This window comes from Ambystoma mexicanum, chromosome 3q, assembly GCF_040938575.1.
Source record: "Ambystoma mexicanum isolate Mex_15411 chromosome 3q, UKY_AmexF1_1, whole genome shotgun sequence".
NCBI classification, from domain to species: Eukaryota; Metazoa; Chordata; class Amphibia; order Caudata; family Ambystomatidae; genus Ambystoma; species Ambystoma mexicanum.
In genome coordinates this window covers 1,044,789,060-1,044,815,286 of record NC_090926.1, presented here as the reverse complement: position 1 = coordinate 1,044,815,286, position 26,227 = coordinate 1,044,789,060, and the positions used below count along the sequence as shown (strand labels likewise).

Sequence of the window (26,227 nt, the reverse complement as noted above, 5' to 3'; positions counted from 1 at the left end):
TGAACAAGCAGGCAGCAACAAGGGAAAAGATGCGGTTCGAGAAATTTCTTCTAGCTAATGACGGATCCAAGGGACTAATATTTAATCTATACAAAATTTTGGATGAGGCAAATGCCAGCGGTCAATGGCCGTATATGCAGAAGTGTGAACAGGCCTTAGGAAGGGCAATTGAGCGAGAAGAGTGGGAGAGGTTATGGAGGAGAATTCCCAGATTGGTCAAAGCATCTCAGCTACAGGAAATGTGGTGCAATATTTTGTTCGAGTGGCACTACACACCAGTCCGCCTCCGGGAGATAAATCCTACCACGTCTGGGAGTTGTTGGCGGACATATGGGAAGGAGGGTATGGCGCAACATATTTGGTGGACATGCCCAAAAATCAGGCCATTCTGGCAGGAAGTGCAGAAGGCACAGGAACAGGCATACGGGCCAGGAAATACCAGATCCCCAGAGGAGGTCCTTCTGGGAGTTGGGCGAGGCACTATGACGGGGGGAACCTAGGCCTCGGGAAAAAGCAAGGGCGATTCTCACAATTTCAGCTATGACAGTAATAGCACAGAGGTGGAGGAGCATGGAGGTTCCCTTCTTGCAGGACTTGTTGCAGAAACTTTGGGAAATTGTGGCACTTGAGTGGGCAACGAATGCTATGGATAACAATGTCCAATCCTTTGCAAGGGCCTGGGAGGAAACTCTGTTTTTTCTTAAAGACGGCTTTCGGATTGAGTGGCGCCCTAAGCATTTGCAACTACTGGACCTGCAGTGAACATTAGCGATTGTTGGACAAGCTTGGTTCAGCCAAGTACCTCAGTACATTTGATCTCACTTCAGGCTATTGGCAAATAGCACTGACACACCATGACAAGGAGAAAACTGCATTCTCAACCACAGCAGGCCTCTACCAGTTTAAGGTATTGCGTTTTGGACTAAAGAATGCACCTGCAACATTTCAAAGGATGGTTAACTAGGTTCTGAATGGGATGGAGGACTTCTGCATGGCATACTTGGATGACATTGCAGTGTTCAGCCCTACTAGGAAAGAACATGTTGATCACTTAGGATATGTTTTGCAGGCTCTTGAGCAGTCCCATCTGACCATCAAGGCGAGTAAGTGTCAAATTGGTCAGAGTAAAGTGGTCTACCTTGGACATGAGGTAAGAGGAGGTGGAATTAGGCCATTGCCTAGCAAAGTACAAGCTGTACAAAACTGGGCCACCCCTACTACTCAAGCCCAGGTGAGAGCCTTCCTTGGCCTCACTGGTTACTATAGGAACTTCATAGAGAAATATGGGACCACAGCTTCTCCCTTGAATGTGATCTTCGCACCCAGATTTCCTAAAAAGGTCAGGTGGAATGAGGAGTGCACTCAAGCATTTGAAGGACTTAAGAAAGCCATTTGTCGAGCTCCAATCTTAAGAGCTCCTGACTATAACCAAACCTTCATTGTACAGACAGATGCTTCCAATACAGGTATAGGTGCAGTTCTGAGTCAGCTGGATAAGAAAGGTAGGGAGCACCCCATTTGCTTCATCAGCAGGAAGCTGAAGGAACCTGAAACAAGGAGGGCAACCATTGAAAGGGAATTTTTTGCTATTGTGTGGTCACTGAAGAAGTTTAGACCTTACTTGTATGGATCTAATTTTGTGATTCAGACTGACCACCAACCCTTGAGATGGTTGCTGCAAATGAAAGGGGAAAACCCTAAACTATTGAGATGGTCAATCAGCCTGCAAGGGTTTGATTTTTCCATTGAACATAGGTCAGGGTGTCACCACCAAAATGCTGATGGTCTCTCCAGGATGTTTGATCGACTGGAGTAAGGCGATTCATCCAGGAGTGGATTAAATCCTCCTTTCCCTTATTCTGGGTGGGACGAGTGTTAGGGAGAATTCTCAGGAATGTGCTAATTTCCCTTACCTTTTGAGACCTCCAGCAATTTTGCTGGCTTTCTAGGATTTAAATTTTTACCTGGAAAGAGTGTGAGCCTTTTTTCCCACTCTTTCATGTATTTTGATGTGTGTTGTGTTTTACTTTTGTGTTCTTTGGATATGGTGTTTTTAGACAAACTCCATAAGCATCATCTTTTTCTTGAGTGTCACTCAGCACCTTCAGTGCAGTGGAACAGGGGTGTCTTTCAGACTCCCCAAGGTTTAAATAACTTCTCATAGATCCAGCACACACATCTTCCTATAGAGTGCTGGAGTGGTTGGTTAGCATCCCCTGTGTCTAAACATGTAACAGTCAAATTTTACCCTTTCCTCTTGAAATGGCTGATGGCAGTGGTTTTAGAACAAACTACCATGATTTTTCCCGACCGCGAACAACGGTAGCTAAAAATCGGGTCAGTGTTACGCTCACCTGGTCTCTGCGGAGGCGTTGGGGCATGGTTGAAACCCTCCCTGGACTTGAATCACCTCCCTTCAGGCCTCTCCCTCAGTAGAAAAGCTGTGAGCGGTGGTACGTGGTGACACTGCTCCTGTGAATTATGGAAGATAAGCTCTCCATCCTGCTACTTCTGGCAGGGGCGCGTCGAATGGGATCTAGTTCCTTCACTGATCCCTGATAAGGATTAGTCCAGTCCAGCTGTGACTATGCTTCTCCTTAAGATTGGTAAGTCTTTCTTGAGCTCTTGCAATGCTGTTCGTTCTGTTTAATGTCATTATATGTTGCTTGTAATTATGCCTGCAATAATGTTTCTCTTCTGTTTTCTTCCCTTAGATGGAAACGCGGCCTAGATGCAGCTGTGAGGCATCAGACGTGGCCGGAGGGAAGATGGAGGCTACTGCAATGTTCGACAGCAGGTAAGCGAAGGTTTAAGGTACAGCGCGAGGTATGGAGAAGCACAACCGTAAACGACTGTTTTTTCAATGTCTAACCTAGCCTTCTGTTTCTACTTGCAGGCGCTGCTGTCGACAATACAGTGTGTCGTGCTGCGGTGCCAATATGAAGATTTCCGTGTTCCGGAAAGTGTAAAGATGAATATTTGGCTCGCCGAAGAGATACCGGTAAGGACAGCTTCCTCCAGTTAGTAAGTATGCTGGCAGGAAGCAGGATGTCCAGGAAGAAGGATCTTCAAAGGTAGGTCTGACCTCAAGCGACAGTGAGCGTTTAAACTGCTTGCAAGTGCAGAATAACGCGAAACACTGGCCTTAAGGATGAGCAGCTTATATAGCTGAGCTTCAGAAGCCACGCCCAGCAGGTTCAGCCTGCCTGCCACACCCGAAGGCAATCCATACACTTGGGGCTGCTTAATGAATAGAATGTTCAGGTTAAGGCATTCTGCTTAATGGATGGAATGTTCAAGGTTAATGCATCAGCTTAATGGATGGAATGTTCAAGGTTAATGCATCTGGAGTGCTATTTCCAGAATAAAGGCTTTTGGAGTCAAATAGATGTTCTCGTTTACCTTTGTTCATGAGCCTGCCGCCAAAGGCGCCAGGACAGTGTCCACCCAGGTCTCCTGTGCATGCGACCCCTGCATACCTGTGCCCCTGACTTCATGACCAATATGGCGCCCATGACCCCTCTGTAAAAACAGACTCTGGTCATCTTTTTTCACTATTTCTTTTAGGAAAGGTGTCTAACTCTGTGCGCCAAACCATGTTTGGTCCCTTTGTTCGATGCCCTTTGGCGGGCTTCAGTGCTGAAGCCCTCTTCTAGCGCCTAAGTGTCTGGGGTGGACAGGATGTGAGGGAGGTGCCGAAACTCCATATGCTTAGTCTCCTAGGACAGAATGCACTCTGGTGTGATTAGCTGGCTGACTGTCTGGCAAGGACAGCCACCCTGCTTGGTGAGTGGCAGCTAGGCTGGGTTGAATGGGAGAAAACTGTTTAAAAGGCGAGTCTCCAGGAATGGAAGGCAAAGTCGGCAACTGGAACGAAAGAACCAAAGACGAGCTAAAGGAACATGACTGCTGCAACTCCTGGACCATTGGTTTGCCCGGTGAAGCCCTGCTGCAGGTCCGAATTGCCTGAAACTCCATCAACAGAGAAGCTCCTTCAAGGACGACTTCTTCCCATGAGCTGGTGGGAACAACCAACTCGCAAGTCACCTGGACACCGTCTCTCTACTGGTCAAATTTTCTTCAGAGTGCTGTTGAAAACCAGATAGCCAGTGAGAAGGATACCAGTTTGTGGGCTTTAAGGTACTCATACCTTAAACCGACGCTTAGCCAAACTTGTGGACTCTTCCCTGGGCAGTGCAGGAACCTCCCGACGTCCTCCTTCTTGTCCCCACGACTGAAGCTCAAGAACAGCGAGATCTGCAGGAACTGCCAGGGACAACTGCCTCTGCTACAGCTTTTCTTCATACCTAAGGTACTGTGCAAACGCGGTGTGGAACTCGTTTGTGCCACGGTGAAAGTTTGTGAAACATTCCCAACTTTGGGGCCTCGTTCGCTCCTAAACCGACATACAACTCTTTTTCTGGCAAACTACATCCTCGAACATTGGCAAAGACTTAACTGTTTACTACCAGAACTGTGCTAACTACTGTGATTGCAAGTCCTTTGTGTAACCTCTTGTACTGCTCACATTACTCTTCAGATAAGTCTGGCTGCTCAGCCACTCATACCACATAACTGTGTAGTATGAGCTTGTACTAAAGGTGAAACTGTGCTTACACTTGTAGTCTTAATTGTGTGTAGTGTTCCCAAAGGGTACTGCATGTAATTCTGCCTAACAGACAGTAGGTTAATCTCTGCCACTGTCTGGAGGTTGAATCACTCCAGTATTTGCATGGTGTTGATTAGGGTTCCGACCCTTATCTTGCTTGATTATCAAACACTTGTCTCTCTCCCTCTTGTGCTGGGCACTCTTGGTTCACTCACCTGCCAAGTTCTGCCACAAAGGAGATAATTTTTTGGGTTCACTTACATTAATTCCCCAGTTTTAACCCTATTGGTTCCCGCGTTGCTCCTGTTACCTTCACTGGCTTCAGGACGCTCTGCCGATTCTCCTGGGGTCGTGCTTCGTTTGTCAGTGTTGCATGGCCATTCTGTGTCTCTGCTGCTCTTGCTCCATGTGTCTCATTCCGGTTCTCTCGGCTGGCGGCGTGGGCACTGTTGCAAGGGCATTCGGTCCATCTTTCAGAAATCGCGCCACTGCTTCTCATCGTCCAGCACCGGTCTCAACCAGCTCCACACCACTGAGTCACATATTCCTGCCGCCTTCTTCCCGTCTGCAGCAGATGACGGAGCGTTCTCTGCATCTTCTTCGCTTTTCCCGGGCTGGGCTGTCTCCTGTGCTGCTCTCCTTCTCTCTCTTTTCCAGTCCTTCTTTGGTTTTTATGTTAGTCATGTGAACACTCTCCTGGGGAGCACTAGAATGGTTCTTCCAGTTCCCTGGGGCACTCTTCATGACTCCTAAAGGCCACCTCTTTCCAGTAGTTGCATTCAGACTTGCATGTCTTGGATGATCTTCTTAATCTCAGCTGGTGAAACTGACGTGATGTTACAATAGCACATGGATGCATCAGTCAGAGGGGTTATGTGAAAGGGTAATAGGGGTTTCGGGCAGGTTTGTGTATTGTGTCACCTATCACCCACGTGGTCACCCTCATCCCTAGTAGGGGAGTCCCTACCCATGAAGTCCTCCCGCATTAAACCATCCCTAAGGGGAATATTGGGTAGTGGCCACACCACCTTAGCCTTACAGGGAAGGGCTCCATCCTAGGGAGAAATTACATCATTCAAAGATTTGTCGCAGAGACTCGTACCTCCTAAAACATCTCAACCACACCTTATGATCTATTATGGTGCAATCAGACCCTGTGATAATGAGCATGTTTACTCCTACATGATTCACAACAACCGCAATCACCTTTCTTGTGCGTTGACTCTACTTGACTTACTGACCAACTTACACCTTCTCTTTTAGATTCAATGCTGTCATCACATACATCATCATCCTTTTCTATATTGATTAGAGTCACCAGACTGCCACTTCATTCACATTTTGGAGCGTATGGTTGTCAAGTATTGTTTGCTCACCTTTTACATTCTTTTCTTGTGTGGGGTAATTTAATTTTTGGCTGGTTGCATGATAGTTTGGAAACTGGACTATATGTAAGGATGTCTGGTTTCAGTTTATACTCATTTGTACACATAAATACATACGTAAATTACATTTTAATTTCTGTTTTTATTTGCAAAAAATTGATAAAAACAGAAATGCATGTCTCTTGGTTTGAATATTTGTTGTCAATCATGCCTTGCAGGTAAGTGACTGTGCAAAGTTACATAACAGAAAGGTGAAAAGGGAATTTAGTTCCTTTTTTAGTTGTTTAAATGGCTGTAAATATGCAGCCCTTGAATTGCTGTGCAAGAACGCAGCTCGAGGAGCTTCTCGTAAGAGGCATCCAAGTGCTAATGTGTTTTTTCTCATGTAATGATTTTAAGTGGAAAAATACTAGCTATCGTTTCTTTTTTAAATAACAAAATGTATATAAATACAGAAAAGAATTACCGAAAAATAAATATGGATAAATACAGACGGAAATGGTGCAAAAACAAATATCATAAAACTGGGAGCCGTAACTATATGTATGAATTTATATAAATGGCTAAATTGTCATCTACATAAATTAAGTTTGGATCCGGCATAAAACCCAAGCCCAATTGGAGAACTTTAATGTCTTCCAAGGTGAGTGTTTTGCTAGCTATGTTACGTACTACAAGTCTATTCATTTCTTCAGATACCTTTGTGTGTTGCTTCTCCCTTTCCACAGCCTGTGGTACTGTCCTATGTGTCTGGTCACTTGTGCCTCTACCCCATGCTACCACATCTAACCCAAAACATCGTCTTCAACCCCTCAGACAGTTACACTTTGCAGAGTTTGAATGCTTGACTATTTCCTTTTTTTCTTTTTCTACTACAGTAAATTACGTTTTGTTATTGGGCATTTGAATAGCACCTTTTACCAATGCGCTGTGGATTGAATGCACTTGGGGAGCGTAGCCTAGGTCAGTGGAGAGAGGAGTGTACTAAATAGTGCTTGGGTGCACTCGGTATGTGTGCAGCCAAGACGGATTAAGTGGTGTGTGGCTGCATTCTAGTGCTAGGCATGGTGCAGTGGTTGTGTGAGATCAATAGAATGTGTGCAGCTAGGCCAATTGGACTTGGGTAGCTGCATTCTGGCAGAGGTGGAGTCTGTAAATGGGATTATGTGTGCAGCTAAGCCGATTTTCATGGTGTATAGCTGCATCCTAAAGACTGTTGAGGTGATCATGGAGGTGTATATGTATGTGTTCAGCTAGGCCGAATTATTCAAGGGGTATGCATTCGACTGTTTGTTGGTGCGCAGGAGAGAGTTAGCATTTGATGTTTTTGCGTGTCTGTGGGGTTTGGAGGGATACCCTGTTCCTGATGACCTTCCAGTGCCCGACTAGGTGACAGTATCTCCATTTGGGGTTCTGGGTTATTAGACTAAGGTCATCCCTGTGCATTGTTAGGTCTGCAATTGCTTATCTAGTTCAGTTCTATCCATCCTACCACTAAATCCTAGAAATGATGTCTGGGGCTGGTGAGCCCGTTCCAGCATCACCGGCTATGGTCATCCCTGTGTCTTGAGCATCTGCATTTGCTTGTTGGTGGCACCTTCTCAGTGCGTGGTTGCATCAAGTTCTGTTTTAACAGACATACAAGTACATCCTAGATATGGTGGCTGGTACTCGGTGAACCCGAAGGTCCAGCATCTGGCCAGGCTTTGTTGTTGGGCTGTGTCTGACTAACACCGTTACGTACAACAGATCGATGTTTCTTGCAGGTACTTGCCTCGCCAGTTTCATTGCCTGATTTTTAGAGCATATTTCCTTGAGGGTGGAACTAAAGTTTGAGCAAAAGTGCTAATGGATCCACATTTTGAGATCCCTGGTAATTGTTTACAGTAGGTGGTTGGATATTCCCATCCTAGTTTATGGTTCGAATTTAAGAAATTACACTGCATCAAAATCTCTTGCTAGATAAAGGTGTGCTATACCGCTCAACTGCTTATCTGATAGGAGAGCGTGGTGAATAACAGCAAGAGTCAAAGAGCAAGCTCAATAACTGCGGCCATGTGAGAGGAGTTCTGAGATCAATTCCCAGACAGATCAGATTAAACATCAGATGATCCGATAACTATCATGTCTGCAGGACGATGACAACCAGATTTGGCCCAAATCATATCATTTAAATATAGGTGCTAGAAGGCCCTCAGTATGTACTTCTGCTCAATACATTCCCAGATAAGTAGGATTAGCAAGGATAGACATCTCCTGGACTGGACTTAGGAGGCAATGTTCAGCTTAGGTGATGGGCGATAGATGTGGCGGTAAGACTTCTCAGTTTCTCAGTCTTCGTCTTTGATGACAGGATGATAAAGAGCTGGCTTTAGTCACTGTAGGCTTAGAAGGATGCCCACAATTTTTATGCGAAACGGGCTTCAGGCGACAATGCACAGTGATTCAGCAGAGGTCCCGGATATCGCAGCTCTTCCAGGGATGGTGAAAATTGTAGTTAGTCTTGGGCCTGGTTAGGCCCATCAGTCCAAGGGAGGAAGTCGTTGAGTTAGGATCTTCCCCCATGCTTAGAAGTTGAGGCCGGAACACCAGCAGTTACTCAGCAGGATCTGGTGGTCGCTGGAAGTTGCTGGCGGCGTCCTTCATTCTTCTTCTGAATCTTCTGTTCCAGTGGTCGACTGAGTTGCAGCTCGAAATGTATCCAGGTACACCGGCTGAGTCCACCAATCATGACCAATGAGTAGTTTACCAATGGGGACAGCCAGCCTCTCAGTCTGAATTGGTTTTAGTCAGCCACACTGCAGGACAAAGGACAGGTGAGTTTCAGTCCCCTCCCACACGTTCTGTCCTGCCAGTGACTCAGAGACCCTTTGCAGGCTTTCCTTGAGAAGCCCCACGAAGACAAAGGAGCCAGGGAACCCTCCCCCACAACCGCCACCCAGAAATGCAGAAGAAGACATCAGAAAGGACAAGTCATCTTGATCAGCGCTAAAAAAAAAGTACAGCCACCATTTGGGGTAAATATTGACCCTTGTGTCCCCTACCGCAGCTGTGAAGACAGCCTGCAACAGAAGTCCACAAAAAGCTGTGCAAAAAGGTACACTGCTCCAGCCTGAACAGAGCTTGTCACAGTAACCAAAAGGTTACTGGAGAGTCGAAAAAAGGGATACATTGGATCCTCTCAACACCCCACACAAGGTGGGGTTTGCTGATCTTGCAAAAGAAAATACAAGTAGGAGAAAAGGTATCCCTCTCCCTTGGTAACTGAGTTAATCAAGGGAAAACATAAACAAAGTGGAATCTCTAGGAGCTCACAGCAACACTGCACAGAAATTGCTTTGTGCTGCATTAGAAAATGTAGATGCCAGAAAAGTTGGAGGAAAGCATAACTCCAAAAAGAAATACCAAAAAGAGGTACAAAGAAAAAAAAGGTTCCCACTCAGGAGAACTAATCATAAATCCAGTGGTCCAGCAAAAGGTGCAGGGAGATTCTCAGCTGGAGAGAAATTCACACAAAAAGGGAAATCTAATCTAACAGAAGAGGAGTCCTGCAGCTATTCCCCAGGGATCCTGCCCAGCTGTGAAGCCTCAACCAGAGCCCAGATAGGAGGCTGACTGAGTGTGACAGCTGTGTCCCCTCATGCTGCCATGATGTCAGTGAAGGAAATCATAAAAAAACCTTGACGGTTCTATTTTTGACCAAATATTCTAAAAATTAAAACCCAGATAAGAAAAGAGTTTGCTCTCTATTATAAAAAAAATGTTCTGTCATCCCACCTACATGAGGAGACAATCAGTGTTTATGAAACTAAGCAACTGTGAGGCTACAGCAAGTGCTAGACATGGGAGGGGCAAGCACGTTGCTGAGACCAATGTTTTTGAGGGAATACTGATTTTTTAATAGATTTGCACAATTTTCTATAAAGCACCACTTTGATTGAATGATCCATGTATTTATCTTACACATTCTGAGCAGGGGAAATGGAAATGAGTAGTAACATATTTACTGTAAATACTTACCTTAGCCGCAGATTCAATACTTGAACAGTCTTCAAAGCCTTGGCTAAAAATGGTTCCGAGTCTTTTATCCAAGTCTTCGACCTTTTTCTTGAACAACTCATAATCCTCATAAAATTTCTAAAATTGAAAAGCAATGAGCATAGCATGATCATTACAAACAATACCTAGTGATAAGCAGACATCAACTGCAATCAAAGATGAATATTCATTAGGTGAATTTACCCTAAATAGTGAAGTTTCTTGGGTTATTTTCAGTGCACTTTCCTTCTTATCAAATAGTTAATTATGTGTATATGGTTTATTTATTTTTATTATTTTTTATTTTTTAACAGTATTAGTTTATAATATAACCTTTTTACCAAATACATCTTAATGAACACAATGAATATCTTGTCCAAACAATCCAATATCAAAAATTCCATTTTCTTTTCAAACACACAGTCTCATTTTGGTGTACTCAAAGGACAAGTACAACATTCATCCAGACAATCAATAATATCAGTTCATGGCAAAGAGAACCAATAGAAGTAGTTTGCTCCTATTATACGCTATAGCTAGAATCCATTGTTCTTAAAAGGAGAAAGACTTTGTTTAAGAAGTTTAACAGTGCCACGGTCAACGACCCCCATAATTAGACGATCCCACCATTGGTCCATTGAAAATGACGTAGATTCCTCAATAAAAGTAGCCAGCCATTTGGTTCTCATTTCTGTTATTGCTGGACATATATGGACCAAAATTTGCAGTGATTCAATTGAGGCTTTAGAGCAACCCAGTCTGCAGGTCAAATCTGCAGCCATGCCATCCTTAGCCCTACGAACACTCAGAATATCTCTGGTTGGAAAAACATTTAGGCGGGAGCGCATAAACTGGGTACGAAGTTAGCTACTTGGAAATTTAGCCAGATATGATGGCAGTAAATTGAGCGGGTGGGCTTCCAAAAGAGCTTTCCCAGAGAGCCGGCATTTCGATCTTTCATTCTGGTTTATTTAAAGAGCAAAGTGTTTTTAGTTTTGGCTTCCAAGTGGCAGTTAGCACCACCTGAGATAATCATGACTCATACTTTCAGAATAAGAGGGCTGTGGAGATTCAGCAGACAAAGTAGGAGTCATTTGAGTGTGCCTGTTTCTTATCCTCTGTTCCTCTCAGTCGGTCCACAGATGGGAAAGCAACAATATCGACCGGGAGAGCAGAGCAGAGCAAGGGACAAGCCTTGTGGATGGTTTCACACTAAAGCATCAGAGAGTTAGCGGAAGAAGATAAAGGATGCTAGCGGGAGCAAGCAAAGAGGGCCACTGGAGCACAAACCAGATGAAGGTGCAGAACGAGATACGGCGTAAGCATGAGGAAAAGTACAGCGACAATGTAGGCTCAGAGAAAAAGGCTGAACAAAGGTAGGACAAGCAGACAATTGCAACATGAGGCGCAAAGAAGGGTAGCAGGTGCCGCAGGAGAGGGGCACTACAGGTCCATGAAGAGGGAGTAAGAGGAGAAAAAGTATATGAAGCCATGGGCACAAGTGGGCAGGAAAAGGGGAAAGCAGGTCCATGGCTAGATCTTCTGCATATCAGGTTTGAGAGACATTAGTAGAACGTTGCATGGGTTCAGTCGATAATGTGATGAAAATGTAAATGTATGTCTTTTTATTTTTGCTTAGAATTGCTGTTAAGCTTTTTTCTAAAAGCACTGAGTTTTGGCACATAATGGAACTCCAAAGAATATGACTTGCACCTACCCATTGTGAAAGGACATAGGCACAAAAGCCATTCCTCTAAATTGAAAAGGTTCCGTTAGACAATGATATCCAAGAACAGTTTTACCCATATGTGCCTCGCTGTGTTCTCTGTAGAATAATCTATGTAAATAATGTCCAGGTAAAAGAGCTTCAAAGCAGTATTTTGGATGACTGTTTCACTTGGTATAGCACACACCAGCAGTGAGTTCACATTACTGATGCAAGCCATCAAGTCATGCAGTGCCTCTGCCCATGACACAGGAATTTTTCTTACCAGGGCATTGCATGTATCATCCAGCCCTGCAGCTCAGGAGCAGTTTAACTTTTTAATAATGCCCAAAAGTTCTGAGATGGAGGGGATACCATTATGCCAGGTAGTGTAGCTCACAAGATGCTTGACATGAGTATTACCCTCCACTATCTTACCTAATGTGTTTCCGATGTATTCCTCCCAGTCGTTACTTGACACCCCTGAGAATAAAGAGTGCTGGATGTCAGTATCCTTTAGGATTTTCCAAAAACCTATTGTGTTTCCACTATTGCCACATGCTGTTAGGGAGTGCCACTTTGCCCACTGTACCTGTTTAAGATGTCTGCGCACCCAAGCACGATAGATATTATGTTGCTCCTTAATCACACTCACGAGAGTGGCACTCAGCTCAAGGGAAGAAGTTTCCTGGAGGATGTTCTCTGTCGTCGTATTCTGAAGATTCGGACATGCAGCAGGGCTTCACCGGGCGATTCAGTCATTGTAGGGGTCCTCTTCTGTCAGCTCCTCATTGTTTCTTGCATTCCAGTGGCGACTCTGCCTTTCCAGTCCCAGCGACCTGCTTTTTATGCAGTTTTCCCCTATTCATACAGCCTGGCTGTCAATCACACAGCAGGGTGGCTGTCCTGGCAAGGACAGTCCCCTCAGCCAATCAAACAGGAGTGCGACTTGGGTTACCAAGGGAACCCATGGCAGGGGTCTGAAGATCCCTCCCTCACATACTGCATACCTAGAATTTCAGGCGCCTTAAGGAGATCTTCTGTGCAGAAGCCTGCGAAAAGACGGCGAACAAAGGAATAATCCCCGGTTTGGCGCGCAGAGTAAATCACGAGAAAGACGTTAACAAAAAGAAATGGTGAATAAACCCAGCCGGAGCCAAACTAAAATGTATTCGGCCAAGTGGGTTTATGTTCAGGGCTAATATAATAGCCTAAAACAATACCATGGTTATATAAGATAACTGTGGTAGAAACGTTAGGGTAGTTACCACTGCCACCAGCCAAGTCTTGATGCAAAGGGAGCGAAACAATGCTCCAAGAGAGACAGACAAAAAGGGATAAGAATTAACCCTTTCCAATACTCCATGTAAGATGTGGTGTACTGGATCTGTGGTTTAAAGTGACTAAAATAAAGTTAATTGCAACCTTTTCTGGGGGACAGTAGTCAGCCCCAGAAAATGGAGTCAGTGGGAAGTCTCAAAGACAACCCTGTGTCACTGCACTGAAGGTGCTGTGTAACACACATGAAAATATGGGGCACTGGAGTAGGTCAGGCTCCAGCGCTCAAGATCACACAAAAAGTGAAAACACACACAGCAAAACACATGAAAGAGTGGGAAAAAGGTTCACACTCTTACCAGATGAAAAAAATAAATCCTAGAAATCCAGCAAAGCTGCTGAGGGACTCATTAGTTAAGGGAAATCAGCCATTTATGAGAACAGCAGGTATTCCCTCTAACCACCCTCTTTCGTGTTACTTGTACCTGCTCATTCACATGAAGCATACTATTTTCATATGTCTTAATACAATCTCCATCAGTGATTCCAAGAACCCGGTTTTCTACGAAAAAATGTACCTAATTCCTGACTGGCTATATCATTAGCCTTTAACAATTTTGGGGGATGCCATCTAATGTGATTACCAGCACTGTTAACTCAGATCACACCACTATTATCATAGCTACAATTCTTTTTTTTTATATATATCAAAAAGTGCACATAACGAAAATGTATCACTTTTCCCTCGATATATACAATACCCATATCAATCACTAAAAGCAACATAGCTTGGTTAACAAAAACATAATCAATGGTGGATCCACAACGTTCATCGACCCTAGTGAATCCACATGTTTTGTCACTAGTACAATAACCATTCATGCGCACAAAACCGTATTTATACAATAGGTGTACCTATTCCATGAGCATACTGTAAGGAAGGCATGGTATCAAACAGTGAAGACAGACACAAGCGATCACAATTCAAGGGTGTTTATTGAACTACAATGGGTTTCTTGAACGCCCATCTAAACCTAAAACTCAGTATGGGAGCAAGCTAGGACCATCAAATAATAATAACGCAGTCCTAGTCGAGTCTCTGTCAAAATTAAAGGGCCTATACTATAAACCTATTGTCAATTCTTACTTCTAAATAGAACATGGAGTGGGACAATAGTGTATGCAAAAAGAAAAGTGTTCAAGAAATAAAAAGCCAGGATAGTTGAGCAGTTGGCTTCGCTTCCCCACGTTTTCAGTACAGGTAAGGTGCACATTCAAGCTTCGCACACACTCTGGCTTCTCTACCACGAGTATACAGTTCAAAGCATAGGTATCAGGTCCTTCTGCCAAAGCCTCTTTCCCAATAACAGTCTCTTACTGCAGAGGACCTGTCTTAACAAACAAGCACCAAAAGTTCCTTTCTTATCAGGGTCTCACATTCACAAGTTCTCACTTCAAGTGTTCATCATGGGTCTCCCTCTTTCAGGCTCAGACCCCTTTAGCTTAATGTTCACAATTGGTCTCCCTCGTTTGGGCTCGGACCATATAATCTCACTTTCTACATTTTCCTCTTGATATCAAAAATCAAAGACTTTAGAATGTGCGATGGGTTTTGCTTAAACCGTCGGAAGGAGCACTTTGAATCCCTTCACACAATGTTCTTACTTACGTGCCTTTGACTTCTTGGCTGGATACCTTACAAAGTACTTTCATTGAGCACTCCTGTGCTGCCGGACCGCTCTGTCACTGGTATTGTATCTTTCTCCATAAATGTTCAAAACATCCATCTGCAATGAAGCTTTCCTAGCGTCTTTGATCACACGACTTCAATCTTCGTTCTTGTGCTCTTTAAACAATGTTGCCTCTTGCGACCTTGACTTCAACACAGACCATTCTTACATCGGTCTCCCCAACTCACCAACTGTGTTGATCTCTCAGGCGCTGCTTTGATCTTGGAGCCAAGGACGGTACCACAGCAACTGCTGATCCTCCCCGACTCGGTCAGCCATGCAGGAGGGCCCGGTATCTCTAACACACAATACAGGATTCTTCAGTCTGGTTTCCTGGCCTTATGCTTTCTAATTTGAAGGGTTCTGGAAAGTAACGGTTTGTAACGCTCACCTGATTCCCACGGAGGCGCAGGTCTGGCTTTGAGTGCTGATGCTTCTTCAATGGTGAAGCGCAGGACTCTGAAGATGGACAGGAAGGGCCCCTCTACTCTGGCTTCTCTGGCTCACAGGAATATTCCCCTGTGCGTGAAAAGGGAGTATTACCTACTGACTGAGTTATGCTCAAGCCTCCCACTCTCTTCCAACCCTCCACGATACCCTTCCACGATTCCCCGTGAAGTCTCACCTTAGGGTCTGAAAGGATGAGCTCTCCATCCTGCTTCTGATGCAGGGGCGCGTTGAAACCCAGTTACTTCACTGGATTGAGGATTGATGGGAGTTCAGGTAAGCTTGACTATTCAGGTAAGGCGCTGTAAATGTTCTGCTGCAAGTTCAAGTCCAATAATGTTCATTGTCTTGTTGCAGTAAGCGCTAATGCTTATGTTTTTTTCCCCTTCGGGGCCGGGGTTCGGAATGCCGGAGATATGGCGCCGACCCGAAGTGAAACGTGCAGTTCCAGTAAATGACAGGTAAGTTCTGGTTGAGCGCTTGGGTAATGTCTTTGCATTCGCTCATTCAATGTCTTTGTCTTTTTTTCCTCATAGGGGCCGGGGTCCGGAAAATGCTTGGAAGCGGCAAGACCCGAAATGAAATGGGAATGACCCAACAGGTAAGTCTTAGAAGGAAACTGAGCTTTTCCTATTCCTTTCCTTCTCTCACCTTGTTCTTGTCTTTTTCTCTCTAGGCTCTGGGAAGTGGCTGTGGATCCGGATGATCGCTGCTGAAGATGGAGGCGTCCAGGATAGGTGAGTGAAATGCAGCGCTGCAGCGATCGTAGCGAAATGCTTTTAAAAATGATGTCTTCCTTTTCAGGATCGTCGGTGTGATGTCTCCGTGGTGCTGATTTAGCAGGTAAGGTCTTTTGTCTCCCTTTGCAGGTGACCCAGGATACTGACAGGCGTGGCTGAGGTCCAGATGCAGGAGCTGACACGGTGAGCGTCCAGCTGCGAGGAGCAGAACAACGCAAAGCGTGAGTTGCTGATCGGGTGTGGTTTAAATAGCTTTGGAAGAAGTTCCAAGTGTGTATCCTTCCACCGATCAGGTATGTATCCTTCCCCGACCACACCCGGGTGGAAAGTAGTCCCACAGGTAAAGTAGTTCCATTCAGGCCTCAAGAGGGCCTGGATGTAGTAGCATGGTCTGCATCAGGTAAGTGCACATTAAAACACTTGAACACATGTCTAGCTTTATGAGGCTTGCGCCTAAGGCGCCAGGACAGGGGTCCAACATGAGCCTGGCGCCTAAGGTGCCAGGACTGCGTCCAAAGGGCCCCAGCTTGGGCCCGCTGGCACTCCCCTGGGGGAAATGATGCCTGCCTCTGGGGTTGCTGGGTCGGACCTGGCTCCTTGGAGGTAGGCATCATGACACGGTTTCTCACAGAAAAGGTCAAGGGTATCTCCCTCCTTGCATACCCTTCTTGGTTTGCCGTCTTTCTTCCCTCATTCAGCTGCCGTCAGAAAAGTACTGTTCCTTCATTTGATTTGCCTGGCTCTGAGTGTGCTCTCGTGCTCCGCCTTTTATCCATGTGGGTAAGTTTATTGGAAGTCAGGTGTGAGTGATTACCAATAATTGCCTGACCTTTCCTGACCATATTAGTGGGACATATCAGGTACAATGCTCGGGAGTGGATCTGTTTTTTGTAGAGGTTCTAAATATCGGATAGGGTAGGATGGGGTAAAGGTGTTACAAGGAGGGGATACCGGTATCCCACTTCACAAAGACCCCTCACCCAGGTGATCCTCTGGCACTGGTCCACCCCCAGAAACTGGATTCAAAAGCGATGGCTGTGTCCTGGCCACCTGCAAGACAGATCCCTGAGGACTAGCAGGTGAGACACATTCAGGTTTCTCACAATACATATGCATAATAAAACACCTGTTGGCAGCCCGAACAACCTCATCTCATAGTACATAGTATTAATTTCAAAGCAGCATCTCTTTAGCAAACAAGTCTATTGAGTAACATACCTCAGAGTGGTTATAACTGTATTCTGAAGCTGGGTGTGGAACTTGATTGCCAAGTTTCGCAATATAACCTACCCAGTGCCTTAAAAGGTCCAGGGACCATAAGAAGAGAGAGAATGTGTCTTGGGTTGACTGTGTGAGTGCTGCCCATATGAACATGATGGGGTGGATTGATGGATACAGCGTGAAAACCTTTGTTGAATTATCTCGCCTCTTGATTTTTGAGCATTTTTCTGACGCTTGTTCACCAGAGCTTTGTCAGTATATTGCTGACCAGAACATTTTACACCCTTTTAAGTTGGCTGACAAATAAATCTCCTACAGGGTGTCCGTTAGGGAGAATTCTCAAAATGTGCTAATTCCTCCCTACCTTAGAGACCCCCAGCTCTTTTGCTGAACTTTGGGACTCTGTACTTTTTAATTGCGTTTGTTTTCTGTGTTTATTTTCTTTGGATTTGGAGTTTTGGAGAACTCCATAGGCATCATCTTTTCCTTGTGTGTCACACAGCACCCTCAGTGCAGTGGCACATGGATGTCTTTCAGACTTCCCAAGGTTTAAATGTCTTCTCTGGGACTGACTACTGTCTCCCAGTGAATGTAAAGTTAAATTGACTTTGCTAATCTTTTTAACTTGCTAGACCCAGCACACACTGCCTTACAGCAGAGTGCTGGAGGGAATACCTAGTATTCCCTATGCCTAGAAAACTCATGTAGCACTCAAATGCTACCCTTTCCTCTCAGAATGGCTGGTGGCAGTGGTATTACCATGATTTTCTCGACCGCGACCCGTTTAAACGCTCCGGTAGCTGAAATCCACCGGAGCCATGTTTTTCAAGATGCCGTCGGAGCCCCTTCTGTAAAAACAGGTTCCGATGGACTTTTTTGCCATTTCTTTTTGGAAAGGTCCTTCTAGTGTTTGTCTCTGCGCGCTAAAACAGGTTTGGTCCCTTTGTTTGTTTGCCTTTGGCAGGCCTCAGTACTGAAGCCCCCCTCTGGCGCCTGAGTATCTGGGGTGGACAGGTTGTGAGGGAAAGGCCCGAAACTCCCTGTGCTTAGTCTCCTAGGTAACTCGAATGCACTCTGGCATGATTGGCTGGCTGACTGTTCGTCAAGGACAGCCACCCTGCTGGGTGAGTGACAGCTAGGCTGGAAAGAATGGGAGAAAACTGAGTCATAATCAGATGGAAGGCCCCAACCCTGCCCACTAGGGACGAATGGCTGCGAAAGGCAAAAGAAATATATAACATGGAGAGCCTCACTGCCCTAGTGATGGAATCGCACTCCCTCATTGACCAGCAGTGGCTCCCCTTTCTGAACTTCTTTGATGGGACACAGGACAATTTGGAGGGGGAGAGAGATGTCAGAAGGGTCAACACAGCTAGGAACACCCAAGCTGTGGCGCCCACATGGTGAGCAACGGCACAGCTAGCCCGCAGCCAACTAGGTTTAAGCACCCTGTAAGTGTATCAGCACATGAATGCAACCCACATAGCCCTCCGCTTGGTCTGCAAGCGAAGAGAAAGACGAGACGGTCAGGACTGGCGGCCCGTACAACTGCGAATACTCACAAATCCTGGACGCCTGGGACGGGGTGCGTGGGAGGTAGGAGGGGGGGTTGTTCCTTCTTTAGGGTTCTTTCTTTCTCTTTTGGTCTGCCTGTCTTGGTTTCCTTTTCCTCTCTGTTTGGGCTGATAAGTCCATTTCCAACTATTCTACTGAGTCCGCCCCTCCTTCTTCTCCTTCGTTGCGGTCTGGGGCGGGGGCTCTGTTCTGAGTTTCAGTTAATAACAAAAAACTATTAATGGTGATCTGTCTGGGTATTGTTGTTTCATTTGCGGATCACAATAAACTGATATATTTTTTTTTAAAAGCAGATCTCTGGGACTTGGAAGGCAGAGTCGACCACTGGAACGAAAGAATAGAAGACGAGCTGAAGGAAGATAACTGCTGCAACTCCTGGACCGTTGGTTTGCCCAGTGAAGCCCTGCTGCAGGTACGAATAGCCTGAAACTCCCTCGACAGAGAAGCTCCTTCAAGGACGACTTCTTCCCTTGAGCTGGTGAGAACAACCAACTCGCAAGCCACCTGGAAACCATCTCCATATTGGTCGAATTTTCTTCAAAGAGCTTTCGAAAACCGGATAGCCAGTGAGAAGGACACCAGTTGGTGGACTTTAAGGCACTCACACCTTAAACCCAAGGCCAGTTCCAAGGCAGGTACCAAAGACTGGAGGTTCTGGGTGGGCTACGGAGGAGTCTATGCAGTCACCAAAATTGATGCTCAGCCATTGCCCAGGGCTGATGAGCTTGCAGACACCATAGGTGCTGCCAAGTTTGTAAGCACCTTTGACCACACATCAGGCTATCTAACTGACCAGGCCAAGGAGAACATGGCTTTCTGACCCCCTGAAGCCAGCATAGAGTCATTCCCCTTGGGTTGAAGAATTCCCCTGCCACCTTCCAAAGGTTAGTCAATCATGCCCTCAGTGGACTAGAGGCCTTCTGTATGGCCTTTCTAGAGCACATTGCGGTACACAGTTCCACTTAGGAAGAGCATTTCACTCATTTGGATAAGTGGTTGCAGGCCATGAAAAGGGCCAACCTCACTATCAGGGCCACCAAGTGCCAGATAGCCCAGGGGAAGTTTGCGTACCTTGGTCATGAGGTAGGAGGGGGTACAATCCACCTTTCCCTAGCAAGGTACAATATGTACAAACCCAGGTGAGAGCTTTATTGGGCCTCACTGGGTAGTACATAAACTTCATGACCCCCTGACAGCTCTAACATCACCCAGGCAACTAAGGAAGGTGCATTGGACAGAAGACCGCCAGAGGGCCTTTGACGGCTTGAAGTAATTTCTGTACAGGTGACGTGTGTTTTGTGCTCATAACTACAGCAAACCCTTGATTGTACAAACACAGGAATTGGAGATGTCTTGTCCAAGTTGGACGACAAAGGATGAGAGCATCCCATCATCTTCATCAATATACAAATGAAAGATAGAGAACATAAGTGGACAGCTGCTGAAAAGGAATGCTTTAGTATAGTTTGGAGCCTTAGACGGTTTAGACCTTATCTTACTGGGTCTACCTTCAAGGTCCAAACTGACCATACGCCATTAAAGTGGCTTATGCAGATGAAGGGTGAAAACCCCAAACTGCTCAAGTGGTCCTTCAGCCAGGAAGAGCTACACTTCACCATTGAGCATAGATCAGGGAAGAGAGTCATGATAATGCAGATGGCCTTTCCAGAAAGTATGTTGAATGTTTGGATGAGGGTGACGATGTCATGGGAGATCAGTCCACCCTAAACTCATTCTGGGGAGACGGGGAGGATGGCGACTCTGATGCTGGAAATGCTTTTGGATGAACAGGGCCTCCTCGTCCTTGTCCTGCCACTTCTCTAGGTATGTTATCTGTGTGTTTTCTGCACAGGAGTCCAGTTTGGACCCTTGGCAGTGCAGCTATTCATGGTTCCCTTTTGGTGAACAGTACTCTTAGAGTACCCATGGGTAGGGGTACACCCTTGTACTTCCAGTGTATGCTTTTGGGCACATGTGTGTTGCACACAGAGCAGGGTATGGGCTGTTGGCAGATACATGCTGACTTGGCAGTGGCTCTGAGTATCCTTCATTTTTGGAATGGACCAGGTATTGCTGTAGGAATCAATGGATTCTGCCGTAGGAATCAATGGATTCCTACACAAATGCAAAATGGCCAATGGTGGCCTCTTGGTTTCCTTTGCCTTTCCCCATTGTTTCTCAAAGTCCCGAGAAGCCCTAGATCTGTGCCTTTCCCCCGAATGGATGTTGGGTGGGAGGACCATATATGGCTTTGGGGCTGCCTCCTGCCAGACTGGCTGGAGCCTTTCCAGGGGCTGCTTGTAGTGGGTACACCCCTGGGGTGGAGCCTGAATGAATGCAGTGAGTGGTCAATATGCATTCTATGTTGTCGGTGTCTGGTTGAGGTTGTGTGATACAATGCCTGACCCAGCCCTGACGGAAACTGGAATTAATGCAGTATAGTGAGCTGAAAGGCTCAGGAGTGATCTCCAATCCACATCCTGTGTTATGGGTGTCGGGTTTTGGGTGAATGGCCTGAACACCTGTGAACCTGATAGGGTGCTGCCTGCATGAATGCACGTGTATGAGATTGGCTGGCTAAGCCTGGCCCAGCCTGAGTGAATGGAGAACATTTGTGTATAACTAGGGACCCCACACCCACCTCCTTGTCAAAAGCTGAAAAAAGAAACCTGAAGAAGAAGCTGAAGTCATATTAAGCTATCCCCTGGGTCCAGCTAGAGGAAGTCGTCTAGAGCTGCTTGGCTGATCCAAGGACTGAGCCAGAGAGGGCCTGGATAGGTAACCTCTTCCGATAGATATGAGGAGACATTGTGCAACTGCTGCTCTGTGCCTGCCGTCTGGAGAAGGGATCTTCGTGGATCCAGAAAAGGCACCCAGTTCTGCCACTGCACCTGTTGCCACTGAAAGTTATCGACTACCAAAGGACTTATCTTTTTCAGCCAAGCCTTGTCGAGGACCACAGCAAGTTTCATCTTCGCGGGACATATACAGCCTGTGTAGCAACTCAACATCAGAGACCACCGGGACAGTACTCCAGTGGTACCTTTCAGACACTGCTTCGTTCCCTTCTTCTGCTCGACACCAACATCCCAGCGACTCCTTCCAAGGAGGGTCCATCCATGAGAGGTCTCCTTGAGTAAAGCCAAGAGACACCACCACTTCGTCTGCCAAGTCAGCCAAGGTGCTGTGACGAGGAAGAGCATGTTCCATCCGCAGGATTCATCCAGGGGTAAAAGATTTGTCTTGGATCGTGTTCGCCTGTGGCTTCCCAGGTACTTTGGGGTAGTGGGATCTGTAAAAGAGAAGAACAAGTTACTTACCAACTGGTAACGTTCTGTCGACTGGATGTCCCTCCCAGGTATTCCTCATCTTTGATATTCGTATCAACTGCTTTGCTGCTTTGGAAAAAAGAATTCCACACCAGAGGGCGCTGTGCTCAATGTCATTGCGTCGATGTCCCTCGAGGGCTGCCATGGAGCCTCAACATCATCCGTAGTATAAATAGCCTGAGCCGCGCCAGTTGGCTTCAGTTCTTCTCAGGGAACCCAGAGTGTAAATCACGTAAATTGTACGGCAGAGTAGGCTGGGAGGGTTGATGAGGAATACGTGGGAGGAACATCCAGTCGAAAGAACGTTACCAGTTGGTAAGTAACGTGTTCTTCGAATGGATTGTATCCTCCCACGTATTCCTCATCTCTGACAGACTCCCAAAGCAGTGAAAATTTGGAGGAGGGAGTACCAATTAACCCTAATCATGAACCATATGAAGAACGTCCTTTGCAAAAAGACCTCCTTGGGATGAGGTTGTATCTAAACTATAATGTTTCACAAATGTATGCATAGATGACCAGGTGGCCGCTGCACAGATATCTTGCAGCGAGACACCACTTTGAAGAGCTGTCAAAGTTGCCATGCCCCTAGTGGAGTGAGCTCTTAGCCCATCTGGAGGTTCTTTACCTGCCAGTGTGTAACATTCTCCAATTGCCAAAATTATCCATCTGGATAAGGTCTGTTTTGCTATTGCTAGGCCCAATTTGTGGCTGGTATGTCCAACGAAAAGTTGGTCACTTTGTCAAACCTTTGCCAGTCTAGAAATATAAAAGCTGAGAGCCCTTTTTGGGTCCAGCCTGTGAAGACTTGCTTCCTCCTTACTTGCATGAGGAGGAGGATAGAAAGATAGCAATGTAATTTTTTGTGACAAATGAAAGTCAGAGACTATCTTGGGTAGGAATGAAGGCTTGACTTTTAGTATTACTTTATCTTTATGGAAAATGGTGTGAGGATTACAAAAGAGAGCCTGTAAAAAACTCACCCCGCGGGCTGATGTAATTGCCACTAGTACAACTGTTTTCAATGTGAGAAGCCTTAGAGGACAGATATGCAAAGGCTCGAAAGGGATGCTTGTAAGAAATTTTAATTCTAAATTTAAATCCCAAACATGGACATGGAATGGGAATTGGGGGTGCACGTTAGTGAGATCCTTCAAAAATTGTACAATCAATGGTATCTTGAAGTAAGACACTTCTTCAGATGAGTGCTTAAAGATAAAAAGTGCCGCAAGGTATCATTTTATTGTACCAATCTGGCGCCCAAGATTGGCTAAATGTAATAGGAAAGAAAGCAATATAGGTATGCCACATATGAATGGATCCACATTCTTATCCTTGTACCAGCTACTGAACTTATTCCAATGACACTGGTACAAGGATTTTGTTGCTGGCCTTCTGGCCAAAAGCAAAATCTCCTTTACGTCGTCTGGGAGGTCCCAATACTTATATCTGAGCCTCTCAGAAACCATGCGTGAAAGCTGAGAGTCTTGACCTCTGGATGGAGAACTCGACCTTCCTCTTGCGAGAGAAAATCCTCTCTTTGTGGAAGACGTATTGGAGGGCAGATGGACATGTCCAGAAGGTCCAGGTACTATGTCCTCCTGGCCCAATCTGGAGCAATTAGGATCATGGTTTTCCTGAACTTTGTCAACCTCCTGATTACGTGAGGAATCACAGGCACTGGAGGAAATGCATATAGGAGAGGAAATTCCCAGTCCACTACGGACGCATCCCTATAGCTCCTCTTGGGGGAAGTTCCCTTGAGCAGTACTGATCGCACTTCCGATTGAACTCGGTCGCGAACAGATCCACTTGAAGGGTTCCCCAAAGGGTGAAGATCTCTTGAAGGACTTCCTAAGCTAGTTCCCACTGTTAGGAGACCATGTTCTGCCTGCTCAGAGCATCCCCCGCCATGTTCTTCTCTCCGGCTAGGTGAACTGCCGATAGAGAGATTCCTTCTTGTATTGCCCAGAACCAGAGCTGCATTGCCTCTCTGCACAGTGGTAGTGACCCTACACCTCCTCTCTTGCTGAGGTAGCTCATGGCCAGTGTGTTGTCTGTCATTATCAGGACATTCTTTCCCCGTACACAGGGCAAAAAGGCCTTCAGCGCTAGTCTGATTGCCCTCAGCTGCTGATGTGATGGAGACCAACGACTGCTGGTTGTCAGATCGCTGGTGTGGGCTCCCCACCCTGTGAGTGAGGCGTCCGTCACTACTGTTATCTCCGGCCATGGTTTCCAAAAAGATTCTCCATTGAGAATATTGTCCTCGCAAGCCCATCAGAGAAGGTCTTGAGCCACTCTGCTCTGTACTTGCAGATCATCTGACATATTCCCTGAAAATTGGGACCACTGAGTCCTCAGGGCCCATTGAAGGGGTCTCATTCTCAATCTGGCCTCTGGCACCAGAAAAATGCAGGATGCCATGAGGCCGAGCAACCTCAGAAAATGGAAGGCCACAGATGCTGGGCATACTGAAACTTTGTTGCCATTTGCAGAATGTGTTGAGCTCTCACCTCTGGAAGCAATGCTTTCCCCGAGGAAGTATCCAGCACTGCTCCGATGAATTGGAGTCTTCGGAATGGTATCATATGAGACTTCTTGTAATTGAGGGAGAAGCCCAGTCTGTATAGGAAGTGGCAGGTAATCATCAGCTGTTCCTGGGCCTGTTCGGGTGGACGAGCCTTGATTAACCAATCGTCCAGGTAGGGGTAGACGTGAATCCCCCCTCTCCTGAGACTTGCTGCCACTACCGCCATCAGTTTGGTGAACACCCTTGGGGCGGAGGTCAGTCCAAATGGCAGAACCCTAAATTGAAAATGAGAACTGCCAACCGCGAACCTCAGGTACTTTCTGTGCTTGAGATAGATTGGCACATGAAAGTAAGCATCCTGAAGGTCCAATGATACCAACCAGTCTTGGAGTTGGAGAGTCTGAAGGATCTGAGACAGGGTTACCACCTTGAACTTCCTGAGGAATTTGTTCAAGATGGGTCTCAATCCTCTGTTCTTCTTGGGAATGAGAAAGTAGGGGGGATACCAACCCTTGTTACTCTTCGCTACAGGTACATGTGCTATTGCAGCTTTCTCTGGTAGGGTTAAAAAGCCCTGCACAAGGAGCGGATCCGCAATTTTGACAGAGTTGTATCCCGGTGGATGATCCTGAGGCCTTTTCTGAAAAGGAAGGCAGTAACCCTGGGCTACTGTTTCCAGTGCCCAAGCATCTGAAGTAATGCCCCGCCATTCGTTCAGATGCTGAGAGATTCTGCCTCCCACCGGGGTCTTGTGAGTGAAGGCCTCAGAGTAGTTTATAGGCGGCTGTAGTAGCGGCTGAGGGGACAGTTGCCGCTGCCGGGGCTGATCTAGCACCCTTTCCTCGTCCACCAAGAGGGAATCTAATTTGTCCTCTTGGACTAGCCTGTCCTCTTCCCCTTCCAAATGAGGAATAGAAACTAAAAGAACGACCCCTCCAGGAAGATGAGCCTGAGTAGGATTGTTGCTGAGGTTGATGTATGGAGGCGCTAAGTGACTTAGCCGTCACCTTAGAGGTCTGCAGCTTCTCTAGACTCTCATCCACCTTGCTGGCGAACAACCTCAAGCCGTCAAAGGGCATATTGAGTAGCCTGGCCGCACATCTTGTGCAAAGCCCGACTTTCTCAGCCACGCAAACCTGCGTAGCATGATGCTAGAAGCCATGGACCTGCTGATACTGTCAGCAGTGTCCAGTCCTGACTGGAGACATTTCCCATTGCCTCCTTTCCATCCTTTACAATATCCATGAAGCCGCCTCTTTTCTCGCCTTCTGGAATGTGCTGAGCTGCCATGCTAACACAGTCCCACAGGGTGTAGGTAAACCTCGATAGGGTACAGGTAAAATTGTGATTTTAAAGCCATACTGCACGAAGAAAAAATCTTGCGAGCACAGGCATCAATCCTCTTATCCGGGGGTATAGAAGGATAATCAGACTGTCTGGTGGATGTAGCTGCTTGGACCACTAAGCTTTCAGGTGTAGGGTGCTTAATCAAATAGTCTGGATCAATGGATGAAGGTCTACATTTTCTGGCAAAATGTTTGTTTACCGCAAGTCCAGATTCTGGTGTTTCCCAGTTTGATATGACCTTCCTTTGAAGGGCTGCATGAAAAAGCAATACTGGATCATTCTGAGCACCT

At 46.1% G+C, this 26,227-nt stretch overlaps 1 protein-coding gene across 1 annotated transcript in view; it reads right to left on the bottom strand.

Moving 5' to 3' along the window:
* Window positions 1-26,227, bottom strand: part of DNAH17 (dynein axonemal heavy chain 17) — an 8,024,690-nt gene that overhangs the window by 6,667,821 nt on the left and 1,330,642 nt on the right. Inside the window, exon 10 of the mRNA XM_069655242.1 lies at window positions 10,015-10,131. Within this exon, the coding sequence (XP_069511343.1) occupies window positions 10,015-10,131 (117 nt within the window). The remainder of the gene's footprint in view (window positions 1-10,014; window positions 10,132-26,227) is intronic.